Source organism: Arvicanthis niloticus, chromosome 18 (genome assembly GCF_011762505.2).
Source record: "Arvicanthis niloticus isolate mArvNil1 chromosome 18, mArvNil1.pat.X, whole genome shotgun sequence".
Taxonomy (NCBI): domain Eukaryota; kingdom Metazoa; phylum Chordata; class Mammalia; order Rodentia; family Muridae; genus Arvicanthis; species Arvicanthis niloticus.
Genome location: NC_047675.1, coordinates 53,012,721 through 53,027,449, shown reverse-complemented (window position 1 = coordinate 53,027,449; position 14,729 = coordinate 53,012,721). Strand labels below are relative to the sequence as shown.

The following is a 14,729-nucleotide window of genomic DNA, read 5'->3' as shown; positions in this document are numbered from 1 at the left end:
TATAATTAACACTAACTAAAAGCTCCAAGTGACACTGAGTTAAATTTAAAGTTCTTAAATACATAAAACAGAGGGGAAACTCTTTCTTAAAATTATCATTATTTATTTATTTATTTATTTTAATACAAAGCTTTGGCATTAGCAATTTTATGAAAAAATAAAATGTACTAAAAATAAACACGTGTATGGCATGATTGGTAAATGATGCACAAAAATGGGTTCTTTCTTCCTTCAAGGCAATCAGTCAGAAAGCAGGGTTTTCCTTCTTCACAACCATTCTACCTTGTTGCTGCAATGTTGATTTCACCTTTTCGAGGAGTGAGCTCCGGGTCCAGAAAAAGTGTTACAAATGTTGCAAACAGCAGCATAAGATCTGGAGGGGAACTCATGGTATAGAACTCTTCAACAGGGAAAAAAAAAAGTTACAAATGTTGCAAATAGAAGCCTATGATCTGGGTCTGAGTAGGACCGCCTTTTAGGTTGTCATGGGGATGAGGTTGAGGTGGTTTGGGGATTACTATAGCACCTGCCCCTAAACTAAGTTCACAGATAACTAAAGATCAGATTCCTTTTCACAGCCAACTGCTCAAGGGTACTAGAATATTGGGTTTTATATACGTGTGTCCAAATGCATGTGTATTCATGCTTGTGTGTAGGAATGGACTTGAATATATGCAGTTTCACATAGGTGAAGGTCAGAGGACAACCTTGTCTGTCTTGCCCTATCCTCAGGTCCTCAGGCACTGTCCATGGAATCTCTCATTGGTCAGAGGCTGAGCTAATAAAATAAGTTAATTTTAATTGATTTAAATTTGAAAATGAGTAAGTGTATTATCTGAGTAAGAAAAGAAGCTAAATGTCACAAAAGCAAATATATGTTCCAGATTTCTGTTCTGCTATGACTTCATAAAATCAGTCTCTCACTCTGTCTCTCAGTCTCTCTCTCTCTCTCTCTCTCTCCCTCCCTCCCTCCCTCCCTCCCTCCCTCCGCCCCCCCCCCACCCCTGGAGAAAGAGCTACCATTTCTCAAAGAGGAAAAAGAGGTAGCAGAGGCCTAAGTTAGAAATCTCCTTTCCAAGTGGCTAAATGTGTCAGGTAGTCTTAAGAATATACCCCAGCATGGCCACTAAACAGAAATAATAAAGCTAAGGGGTAAGAAACATTCAAAAGCCTCTCTCTCTCTCTCTCTCTCTCTCTCTCTCTCTCTCTCTCTCTCTCTCTCTCTCTCACTCTCTCTCTCCTGTCTCTGAAAGATCAATAAATTACTTAAAAAGCCATAGGCAGCAGAGTGAGGTGTTTTTATTACTGCTCTCTTCCCCCTCCACTAATTGGATAGGGATTTTTCTTGGGAATTTGCCAACTCGCAGTTTCGTGCTGAATCTACCGCTGTTTAATTTCTGAGGGAGGAGGTAAGTGACTCATGGGTGTGTCAATATCCCTGGGAGACCTCTGCTTTCACACCACACTGTGGCAGTGTAGTCTTACCCACTGATCTGCCTGCTAGCAGGCTCTGCTAAGTGCTTTCTGCTTGTAGGTAGGTAGGTATGTAGGTAGGTAGATAGATAGATGATTGATTGATTGATTGAGATATTGAAATGCATTATAGTACTAATGGCATATAATTTAAGATTTTTTTTAATTTTTATTTTATGTGTATTGGTGTTTTGCCTGCATACATTTCTGTGCACCACCCATATCTCTGTGCCAATGGAGGCCAGAAAAAAAGCACTGAATCTACTGCAGCTATAATTAACAGACTCCAATTGAGAACCACCACATGGGTGATGGAAATCAAACCTTGGTCCTCTCTAAGAGCAGCTAGTGCTCCTAACCACTGAGCCCATCTCTCCAGTCCCCAGTATATAATTTAGACAAGATTAGTAAATTAATAATTGAGAAGTTAAACAAGAAAAACACAATGTTACCCGCTATCTCTATGTATCCCCTGTGAGGACACAAAATCTAGGGGCTTGTATTGATCCAGGCCTTTGCTTTGGGAAGTGTGGCCGCAAACAACACTGAACATTCTGCTGTGTGGTAGAAGAAAGGCTTGTTGGCTATGTCACCATTTCTAAGAAAGACAATATTATATTCAAGGTTGTATACCCATATGGATATTTACAGTGAGAAGAGATAGATAAATAAAGGTCTGAGAAAGGAGCATAAATCAGAACACACAGTACAGTGGAATATTTCATTGTTTAAAAAATGTTCTCTAATAAAATTCAAATAGAAAAATCTTTGTAGTAGAAGAAAAATGTAGGAATACTGAATATGCAGGCATGCAGAGCCGACACAGGAGGCTGTGTAGTGTGTGTGTGTGTGTGTGTGTGTGTGTGTGTGTGTGTGCATGCAGCATGTGTGTACATGCACATGTGCATGTGGGTACATGCAGATATGTATGTGTGTATGCGTGTGTGCACGTATGTGTGTGCATGAGTATGTGTGCATCTATACATACATGCGTGTGCGTGTGTTCATTCACTGGTACTCCCATCTAAATACTAATCAAATCTAATCCCTCTTAGCCATGAGATCTGATAAAAGGCTGTCTGGGGTGGTTCGGCTACCCACCATTGACATCTCCATGTTGGAGACTTTACATCATCTTGGTTTCCCAGGTGTTTCACAATGACAGATACATATTATTTACTACAAAGGCAGAAGTGCATTTGGTTAATTATTCTAAGCGTCTCAATATGCCCCTTGCATGCCGTGCTCTGCTGCAGAAGTGGGAAGGAGGATGATGGCTCCCTGGAGCCTCCACAAGTAAGAGTCTGCATACAAATGATTCTGTCGGTCGGAATCTAGTGGCAGGAAATTTCCCAATAATTCTAAGTATCAAGGCTTTTCCTGTTTTAAACCTGACAATAGCAGGTATGTTTGCTGATACTATACCTAAGTCACATGCCAAAGATACTGAGTCACCCTGTGACAACAGGAACCCTGTGACACACCGCTAGCCTGCCAACCGTAACTGGATGAAACTTAAAAAATTTTTTAACTATAAACTTCATTGGCTCATAAATTTGTAAATACTTATAGAAGTGAATTCTGACAAGAATTAAATGTCACAAGGCCTATTCAGGGATGTGTTTGGCTTCTTTGGACAGGTCACTTCAAGTCCTTACAGGTTCAAGCTGCCCCAAACAAGAAAGCAACATCATGTGGTTCTTTAGAGAATCTTTGAGTATAAGGCTGACAGCTAAATCCATAGGCACCAGCAACCCAAAGCAACATTTCCTTCTACATTTGCCCTTTAAGACGCTTGTGGTTTTTATTATTACATTCTCATCATGCTGGAGACTGAAGCCATGCAACTTTCCTGCCTCAAAACTATACCACTGTACTACTGGCCTGATTCTTCTTATTCTTATTTCATATGTGTGTGTGTGTGTGTGTATATAGAGAGAGAGAGAGAGAGAGAGAGAGAGAGAGAGAGAGAGTGTGTGTATATATATATATATATATATATATATATAGAGAGAGAGAGAGAGAGAGAGAGAGAGAGAGGAAGCGAGATCTCCCCACCTCACAGTTTTTATTTTCAATTGAACTAATACTAATAAAGGAAAGAGTTTGCTGGAATGTAAAACACAATTAAAAGAAACTTCACTAGGAACTTTTACAGAGATGCAAAGAGTAAGTCAAAACAATAAAATAATCTCAAGCTACGCCCACTTTGATAGCAATGTGACTGGCACTGTGTGCTAGACATGTGAAGCTAGACATGCTTCACATGTCTCATGCCATGCTGTGTGAAATTACTTGCTACTGAGAAACACGTCCACAGACTCTTGTTCTGGAGATATACCCATGAAAAATGAAAACATGGCTTAAAGTTTATTAAGAGATTAGAGACATGGCAGAATGGGAGGGTAGGCTTCTATAGGACCAAGTGATGAAGGGCACTGAAAATAAGCTTATTTATTGGGCTAAGTAACATAAGTCAAAAGAGAAAACTGCACTATGACCAGACAGCTCACTTCCACTCTGAATAAAGGAAAACTCGGGTTAAATGATAAAAGAAACAGATTAAAATGCCATGAAGTATGCTTTTATGCTTCTGGGTCTATGATGTTGTAAGTTCTTTGATATATTTTCTAAGCCAATACAGGGATTTGCTTATTTGTGTATAAAATATCTCCAGAAGGTCATGCAGAAAGCAGGAAGAAGAAATTCCTAGGAGGTTTATAGGGAATGCTTTGTGTTTGAGTTTTTCTTCAGAGGCTGGTTTTTTATAGCTCAGTATTAAAGAACTTCTCTAATGTGTTAAGGCCTTAGCTTCCATCCGTGGGACTGAGGAAGACAAAAAAAGGGGAGGGGCATAGGCATGAGAAAGGGGAGGAGCTACGTTTTTAATCCAATGGATATATATATTATCATTTCAAAACATGGATCCACAGACGACCATACTCAATGCATAGCACTGAATTTCATCAGAAAATTCACACAAACTACATGTTAGTGCCTATATACATAGATGAGAAAATCACTAACACTCACACAGGGCCACAGCATATGCCCAAGGAGCATATGGTTATACTTGACTGACACCAAGGACAAAAGAAGGCAAGGGTTACAGAAACAAGAGGAGGTGTTTACCTTCCTGTCACAGGTTTTGGGACTTCCAGCGGTGTTCTGCTTGAGAAAGCCAGCTGTTGTGGACCAGCGGGTAGGGTTTTTCCTGGAGGGCTCCTCTGAGGAAAAGTTGTTATCACTGACTGAAGTGGAAAGGCCAGTTAAAGCTGGGTCACTGCTGCGGCGGACATGAAGAGGCATATCTGTACATGCAAAGAGAGGAATGAAGTTAGCAGAAATGAACACCACACTGGGAAAGATGCATTTGATCCAAAGACTAATATTTTTTTTTAATTTTGTAACTTAAGGTTTAATCACATTTATTTATTGTATGTCTGTATATATATATATGTGGGCGTGTCTGTGCCACAGTACACGTGTGGAGGTTGGAAAACAACTTGCACTAATTGAGTGTCTCCTACCATGTAGGATCCTAGGACTGAGTTCAGATCTTTAGACTTGGAGGCAAGCTCCTTTATTTGCTGAGCGGTCTTGCTAGCCCAAGTAATGGTTTTAAAAAGAGACAAGGGGCTGGGACTCTAACACAGATTCTACTGGGCCTTCAAAAGCCCTGGTGGTGAAGGAGATGAAGCAGAGAGGTCTAGCTCTTAACAAAGCTGCCTGGTCTGGTATTTGGGCTTCACCGCTGGTTACTTAGACAGGAAGGCCAGCTGTCCTCTTCCTCTAGTCAGCTGTTCATGGAATGAAGATAAAATAACATCCTTCTTGACAAGGGGACTACGGGGTCTAAATAAGAGCCAGTGCCTGGCATGTGATAAATACCAAATTAAGAGCAAAAACCTACACCGACCTTATTTACCGGTGTGTCTAGATAAAATATCCTAAACACTATGTAAGACAATTAACCAAAAAAAAAAAAAAAAAAGGAAAACAAAATTATTTCATCTATCTTTTAACTGTATCTACAGAATTAGAAATGTAGAATCTTAAAAAAAAAAAAAAAAATGCTTGGATAGTCTACTAAAGAATCATGCTGACGAGAACCATGCTTTTCTTCAATGAAATAGTACAGGAAAATGCAAAGCATACAGTTGTTGCTTCTCCTTAAGATGACTGTAGTAATTGTCAACCTGAATAGATGCAGGCTCTTCTAGGCGATATCGCTGGGTGTGCCTATGACAATGTATCCAGAAAGGTTTAAATAAGAATGGAAAACCCACTCAGAAAGTAGGTGGCATCATGCATGGCTGGAGCCTTGGAGAAAGTGGGTGGAGTCTTGGAGAAAGTGGGTGGAGTCTTGGAGAAAGTAGGTGGAGTCTTGGAGAAAGCGGGTGTAGCGCCAGCATCTTCCTCTCCCTGTTTCCTGACTATGGATCCCATGTGACCAGCTGCCTCTCACTGCTGCTGCCCTAACTTCCCAACAGGGTAAACCGTACCCTCACATTTGTGAGCCAAAATAAGCACTTCCTTGGGTTGCTTCCATTAGGCATATTGTCACAGCAAGGAGAGAGACAGAGTATAGTGATCTTGAGAGTGCACTTGAGTACAATGGAGCCTTCTCCATATGTTCATACAAACCACTCCATGAAAGACTATTCTAAATAGCATATTCACACAGAATAGAATCTATCTATAGTTAACTGTGTTAATACAATCTGCAATAGATTCAGACCAGTATCTGTTACAGTATCATTGAAGCATGTCAAACACAGAGGAGGAGAAACCTAGGATACAAGTTTTAATTGTTACCTTAAATAACTCAAACAAACGCCTGCACAAATTTTTAATACCAGCACTTGGAAGACAGAGGCAGGTGGATTTCTGAGTCTGAGACCAGCATAGTCTACATATTGAGTTTCAGGATAGCCAGAGCTACATAGTGAGACCTTTTTCTCAAAAGGCCAACCAACACCAACGACAAAACAAAACCAATAATATTTCTAACAAAACAGTTAAAGGAAGCAATAAGCTCACTTTCAACCCAATCAAAGCCCACAAACAAGCCAACCATGGAAACGCCAAACTTAACACTTGCATCTACACCATGAAAACTTGGTAGCAGTACCACAAGCTGGGCAACATCACCCACGCCAAAAAACACTCGTTAGTTTAACACTAGTTGTAGCCACAAGCTAATTTAATAGAAGGAGCATATCCATGAAAATTAGGAGAAGTAATTCAGATTTTTAAGTGTATAAACTAACTATGACAGCTGCCATTACTTAAATTTTGCAATAAAAAGTTAAATAGAAGATTTAGCTCCATTAGTAGAGTGGTAACGCACACCTGTAATCCCAGCTCTTGTAGCGTGGAGGCAGGAGATTCAGAAGTTCAAGATCATCCTTGGCCACCTAAGGAGTTAAGAGGCTGGCCTGGCTCTATCAGACCCCATAAATATCTAAATAAAACAAGTGATTAAGAACTATACAGTCACTCTGGAGACAAGTGCACAGCAAGACACATAAAGATCAATGTGTACTAATACTATAAGGAAAGTCCCTTACCAGAAGGAAACAAAATTATCCCCCAAATTAATGGACTAGTCTAGCCCCAAGGATTACAATGATGTCTGTTTTGGGTAATGTCAGTGCTGGGGGGGAGGGGGTTGGTTTTCCACTTTTTAATCACATCTTGACACCAATCTCCCTCCCCAGCTTCCAGTGTGGGAGTATAAAATACCACACTAGCTCACAAAAGGTCTTTACCAGGGGCACAGTCATAAAGGATAAAGCCAGTACCCACTACCTGCCACAAAATGACCACAGAGAATAATATTCCGTCTCACAGCAGACTCAGACTTTATAATTTCACCGAACTTGCTCGTCTGTATCAACACAGTGGGAGGAATGCATTACATACATGATTCCATTACACCATTACCTGGAACCATCATTTCTACCTAGACATGAGTGTTAGGTTGACCTGTTAACCTGAAACAAAGGAAACTCACATCTTCATGGCAATGCATTATTATGGAACTATCGCTTATATTCTAAGGAATTAGAACTTTTATTGGACTACACAGTCAAAGTTGAAAATACATGGTGGGGTCACTTAAGACTTGAGACTGTTCCCCTACTATGCGCTCAGCCTGTTTGTCTAACCTGACTGTAAAAGAACAACTTTATAGGCCTTCTCTTTCTCATGTATTCAACATTTACACCCTAAGCTAATGCCATAATCTTACATTATATACTCTTCCATTCCCCTGACCCACAAGTAATACATGCATGCATATATGTATGTTATGGAAAAAACCCAGGTTTCCAAGGCTTTAAGAGGCCATAAAGCTGGGTCATCACAACGAAGAAGTGGCATCCACTGTACTAAAATGGAAAGACTCCAGCGTTATGCTGACTGAAATAAGCCAGACCCAGACCATCTCATTCACAGGAAGAAGCAGAATAAGCTGCTCTTGAAGGGGTGTGCACACTACAGGCCAGAAAGGGGAGGATGAGGAGGAAGAAACAGGTATGAAGACAATCAGCAAATGGAACATGCTCTGGTAGTTGCAGCAAAAAACCACTTATTGTGCATTTCAAAATAGCAAAAGTAAAGGACCCCAAACATTCCTGACACAAACAAATGAAGAATGTTTGAGAAGATACGGATGCTGTTTACACTGCGTGTGCACACATACATCAATGCACACCATACATGCAGAGCAGCACCACACTGCACTCCACAAATATACACAATAACTACGAAAAAACAAGACCCAGTGCGGCTCTGCACTGATTATCTCTCACTATAGTCATGAGCACTTTGGAAGTTTACTGATTTTTTTTTTTAATGTTCTTGGTTCTGTAGCTGTGTGAAAATTATAAGGCATTTTTATGTAGCTTACACAAACAAAAAGGTTTAGGAATAGTGTATTAGAAGCAATGACTTCCCTAGGAGAGTCTGCATGATTTTATTTTTTTAATGTGAGTTCTGTACTAGTCACAATAAAGAAGCGTGTGACTTATTTCACAGATAAGCTGGGCTCCAAAAGACAACAGGAATAGCCAGCTGTGGTCACAGATCAATGTTCCAGATGAGAGCTCAGGCTCCTGAGCCAGGGCTCAGTGACCACAGAAATCACTAAGTTATTATTCAGCAATGTCTCAGAAAAAGCATTCAGTTTCTACCTATGACTATAAATGCTGCTATCAGTTACTAAGCAGAGGAATATTGTTGTCTTCAAAGCAGAATCATAAACTCTGAAAACTCCATACTCAACTGATGGCCTCTTCACTTCAGGGAGGAGCCAGACAGTACACTAATTATAAATGCAGATTGGAGCAGCACATATCTATATCCCAAAAATGTGATAACAGGGAAGAAAAGGTAACCCGTTGGTTACCGGAGTGAGTACATGCATGGATGGTTTGGTGACAAAGAAAAATACAAATGAACAGGCAGAGATGGGTGTGGCTCTCAAAACATTTACCTCAGGACCTGACCTCATCCAAAAAGGGCCAGGTGTGGTGATGTATGCAATTAATCCTAATACTTCAAAGGCAGAGGCAGAGGCAGGAGGATCTCTGTGAGTTTGAGGCCACAGTGAGTTCAAGCCCCAGCCAGGGCTATACAATGTAATAAAACAGTAGCAACAAAAAAGTGAGTGAGCCCTCAAACAGCCCAGGGTGGTTACCATTTAATAAGTGAAATGAAAAAATGCTATGTATTTATTCTTTTTTTTCATTTTAAGTAACAATAATAAACCCACTACATGCTTCATAACAATGTAAGTTTATGACAATGATTTTACAGAAAGCAATACACACGTTAACAGAGAAGACAGCCACTGCTTTGTGTTTTATACAATAGAAGACACCTGGATCCCATATCTGCTTCTGCAGGCACTACTGCTACAAGATGGAAATGTACAGAAGAAAGACAGCATTGCAAATGTGGAGCTGGAGGAAAGAGCATATTCTAATCGCCTTCTGAGATAATGCAGAGATTCCTCTCTATATTTGAGGAATAGCAGTTTCTCAAAGGTCAGACGCAACATGGGTATGAACTTTTCCGTTACGTTAAAATCTGCTTGTCTATCTCACACTTTTAATGGACTATCTACTTAAGAAAAATTCTGTAGTCTTAGTCATCTGGAAAATATTAGTTATTGAGCTAGACCAATCTTCTCAATGTTGACATATTCCCTCTCCTATCAGGAAAAATCACATATGTTAACGTCTCTACTGATCTCATTGAGAACAAGGTATAGAGTGGGAAAGCTGTCAACAGGAGCGAGTTATGGGCTGGAAGCTGTCAGTCATGCTCACAGTGGGTGTGAGCTTCCAAAACCTGCTTCTCACCATTAGGTTGAATTTTATATTTGGCAACAAACACTGTCAATCGCTGCTCTTGTTTGATGGGCTTCTGTCATCAGATACCGAATTCTGAACATCCAAGGACCCTCTGCCCTCTTTAAAAGTAAAAATAATGTTCCAGGGCCGGCGAGGTTAGTGAGTGAGCTAAACGTTAGCTGTGTAAGTAAGAGTTCCCCAGAGCTGGGAAAGCAGAGAGCAATGGATCCCTTGGGCTCTCTGACCAGCCAGCCTAGCCAGAAATGGTGAGCTCAAGCAGGTTCATTGAGAGAATATGTCTAAAAATAAGGATAATGACACCCAACATCAACCTCTGACCCGTGCTCACACACCTATGTATACACGTGTGCCCATGTGCACACGCGCGAGCACGCGCGCACACACAAACACACACACACACACACACACACACACACAGAAATTTAAAAGGTTCCCGATCAAGCCATTGCCTAGCAGTTTTCTAGGGATAGCTGAGATGTTTTATGCTTCACACTCTACCATTTAACATCTGTGTACTTGAAGTCAGGTTGAAGTAATGGCTTGCCCTGGTTCATTGAATAACAAGCAGGGCTCTTTTTCAATGAGTCTAAGGGACAAACAAAGCACATGCTGCCACATGCTTCGTGGCCAGCATGTTACCTTTGGACCCACCTGTGAGGCAAGTCAACTATTCAACAAGGGTTCCTTATAACTTTGGGCTGGGGACTGAGACCACAGCCTCACTTATGGTAGCTGACGCTAACACTATACCTCCACCCAGCTCAGAAGATAATAATGGAAGTGTATCACCCTCTGGCCCCCTTGAAGTGGTGTCAGTGACTAATAAGGACCCATGAGCCAGAGCCTAAGAATCACTAGCCTGGAACTACTTCCCCTTTCAAGGCTTAATTTCTAACTGGTAAAACCAGAGACCACGCTGACAGCTGAATCGGTCCCCTGAGGAGCAAACATGTGACCTCATATATGTCTATTGTCTTCCCCAGGATCCTCCATCAAACCTCTTCCTAACAGAACTGATAACCACCTAAGCAATATGTCAAAGAAAGTATAAATGCATTCACAGGCACCTCCAAATATGTTGCAACATTGCAGGCACTACACCTTGCAAATACCAAAAGCTGTAAGGACAGGTTCAAAGTTAGCTATGCAGTGAATGGGTGGGGGAAGGCTCTGAACAAGCCGACCTGGTCTCAATGAAAGTGATTATGATAAATATCTAGACATGTGGTTAAATCCTATGCTTGAAAGGCTCGCCCTCTCTCCTCATAGCAACAGAACTTAGTGTCACACACAGAATACCAGTTTGCTCTGGCCATTGGAGACGAAGAGTAAAAATAGGATGCAGGAATCTTTTTAGTTTCATTTCCTGTTGCTGTGACAGAGCACCCTGACAGAAGCAACTTCAGAGAGAAGGTATTTGGCTCACAACTCCAGCTCACAGCCCACTACTGTGGAGGAGTCAGGGTGGTGGGATCCAGAGTCAGCTGATGATACCATCCCCAATCTGGAGCAGAGAACAAGTGCAAGGCTCGAATTCTTCACTCAGGGAGACTGCATTTCCTGCCCAATGGATGCTTCTACCCACATCGAGTTCTGTGTCCTCCTACTGAACTATCTTCATCCAGACAATTCCCCCACGGACATCCCCACAGCCCAACACTAGGTAACAGCTCATTGAAACTCTCTGTCAAAGTGGTTCTAAAATCTAGCCATCATAAGACTTGTACAACTTACAGAGTGACCCCGGGCCAGTGGTCTACTGTAGCAACACTAATAATCTCATGTACATTATGCCCATTAAAGTTAGTAGCAATAATATAAGTGGTTCTTGTCTGTTGAAATTCCTCAACCCTAATTTTAGGAAAACAAGTATTTAAAACTACCATAATGAAACTTTCCAGCCGCACGCACTTCTGATTTATTTAATATATAGATGTTCAAAGCCTAGCCTCTAAAACATTAAAAAGAAAATTCAAAGATGGGTGTCTTTAATAATTAAGCTCCTGGCTGCAGCTCAGAGGGATGTGCAGTGGTACTGGCCCAGGACAGCTGTACAGGCTGTTTGATGTCACTACTGCTTTGAAGAAGGGCTAAAGGAGCAATAAACCATCATCCCAAGATTCCAGACTCTCTGCGATGCTGGTATGCTATAAATATTGATTTGTTTTCCTAGGTAATGTGCTTTTTAAATAAAGCGAAGAAAGGGTAAATCTAATAAGAACCAGAGCAAGTGCTAAATGGGAGACTCAAGTGTTAAGTTAGATTTCCAGCGGCCTCCTTCTCGCTGCACCGATTGCCGCTTCTCTTAGTCCTTCCATCGACTCATGTATTATTTAACCACTTCCGGCGATGAATAAACTTGTTCTAAAAAGCCCTGCCTAAGCTGGCAAGGTATTTAATCAAATCTAAAAATAGCATAGAGCCACAAGGTTTATAATGCAATTTGCTATACAAACAGCACAATTACTGTACATGCAACCATTTCTACCGTCTCCAGGAACATTGCACAGTTCCCAAAGACACAGCCCACTGTGGGAAAACTCAAGTTATCACCACATGCCATGTTACAAAACCTACCTTCCAATGGAAATGCACCAAACCAAGCCTGGGAAGAATTCTCCACACACTTGTTGTGGCCCTGAGCTTATTCCTACCCAGACTGGCAGTTCCATCACCAGGCTCTGCAGGGGATCATCCCAAAGTCCAGAAGGGAATGAATGAGGAAAGCCCATTGCTTTCTGCTTAATTTACTGTGGTAGTCCAAGCTTGGTTTTACCCTTTGGTAAGCATACGTGATTTCTAAACCACCAATCAAACACCAGGGCCCGTCATTCTTGGTCTGCTCAGGCCACAGTAACAGAACAAATCTTGGTCTCTCCATTCTAGGATCTATTATCTGAAGTCCCCAGAAAAGAATTTCCTTCAAAGGCTGACTGGCTGAAAAATCGATGGGTGTGGAGAACTAGATTGTTGCAGGTCCAGAGCTAAATTACCCCGGGCTATCCTAGCCACCAAACAGGTACTTGCTGCCCATCTCTGTGTGTCTGTCACCTAACATCCTTGTGACTATTAAGTAAGTCATGTGAAATTTATTAACAGACCACTAGCTTCCACCCATTCAAATATCCTCAAGCAGCATCTAAGGCCTATGCCTGAGACTTCCCGCTTTCCTGTGACCTGCCCACCTGCATTTCCAGCACCACATTTGAAAAGTTTTATAACTTTCTTTGTTCTGTTACTATAAAACATCATGAAAGTGTTACCATGTCGGAAGACAGCATTTGGAGTGGCTTGAATATGTATCCCTGAGCTAAAGTCATTTGTTGGCCCTTGAACAAGGTAACTCCATTTAACCTGGGACCTTCAGTCACGTAGCACACAGGTAGAGGGCATGATTAGCAAGTCTCCACCTCCAGAGACTAAAATATTAATGAGTTATCTAAAGGCCGGGAAGTGTAGCTAATTAAGTTATTCCCTCCCCTTTTCCCCCTCCCTATAAAGCCAGAGGAGCCTGGCTTTTGGCAAGGAGCGTGCACCATCTATACCCACTCACCACACCATGAACAATAAAAGCTTTGGAAAACAGGACTCCATGTGTCTCCTGGGCCTGCCACCGACAGGTTCTCAGCCTTTGGAACCTTGAACTGCAGCCGCCAGCCTGCGGCGGCTGCGTGAATATGGGACCTTCCTCCGCTGGTGGTATGGGAAGCACGCAGGGACCCTGCCGCCAGCCCCCCCCCGCCCCCCCCCCGTGAGAATTTTTTTCCACAGTCATTCACATTTGGCTTCCTAAGAAACCATCCATCTCTTTATTCTTTTTGAGGTGAGAGTTGTGATTTTTGCGAGGACAGGTCTTAACACCGCTCTAGCCTCATGCCTAGATGTAGCTGAACACTTGCTTGGAAGGCATCAATGCCACAGGTGTTCCCAGGTCTGCCTTCTCTAAGAGGTTCTCACGGTCAAAGTTGTCCTCATATGAACTACTCCAGTTAGAACTCATCTTCATTAAATGGTACTTGGAAATGTTTGCAAAAAATGCTGGCTTATAAATTAAACGTATACATAAACGTGGCTTCCAGCTATCTCTTCTTATTCCCACTGTCTAGATTATAGTAAGGTCAATCTCTTTATCAAAGAAGAAAATGATCCATATTGGTAGCCCAAGGTGGATGGGTTTTGTTTTTTTTTTTTTTTTCCTCCCTGATGAGAAAAGAAGAATGAACTGCTAGTTCAAGCACTGCCAATAACAGAGGGAATCCCAGACACGGTGTCTTTTCTTATCTGCTTTCCTATTAAGTTTGCATTGCTGTCCTTCATGCACAGCTGAGTCCCCTACAGGAGTGCCTGAGCACCACATACCTCAGGTTAAAGCCAGACACTCCACTAAGAATCTTACACTCTCTGAATCAAATCTCTCACGTCCTTACAACTTCACCAGCTCAGGTCAACAATCCATGTAATCAAAGTTGAAAACGATCAATTATATCTGACAAGGAATTTGTCTCTCAAAACTTGCCATTGACTATTGACTGACGGAGAAGCTCAGGCTCTCTCTCTCCTTGGCCCATTTGTCTTCTATTATCTTATTAAGGATTTGCAGACTTCACTAACTGTCAGGCTAACTTTTGAGAAACATTACTTTCCTTTCCTTTGTTATTCTAACCTCTGACCTTCAATGCTCTAAAAAGTGTAACAACTCCCCTCACCGAGGGACTACGGATCCATAACATTCACCAGTTGATTTTCTACCACCCACATCTAGTTCGAGAATTACTCCACCCACAGGCTTCCTACCAATTGCTTTGTAGAGGCAAACTTAAGTCTTCAGTGTTTAGCATCCACAGTCTACAGACTGCTGCTGTTGTTGTTGTT

The 14,729-nt window shown here is 41.6% G+C and overlaps 1 protein-coding gene across 13 annotated transcripts in view; it reads right to left on the bottom strand.

Annotated features, from left to right (window-relative positions):
- Positions 1 to 14,729, bottom strand: part of Pard3 (par-3 family cell polarity regulator) — a 551,101-nt gene that overhangs the window by 305,970 nt on the left and 230,402 nt on the right. For all 13 annotated transcript variants that reach the window (XM_034522100.2, XM_076916063.1, XM_076916061.1 and 10 more), the window contains one exon: positions 4,606 to 4,784. In XM_034522100.2, coding sequence (XP_034377991.1) covers positions 4,606 to 4,784 — 179 coding nt within the window. The remainder of the gene's footprint in view (positions 1 to 4,605; positions 4,785 to 14,729) is intronic.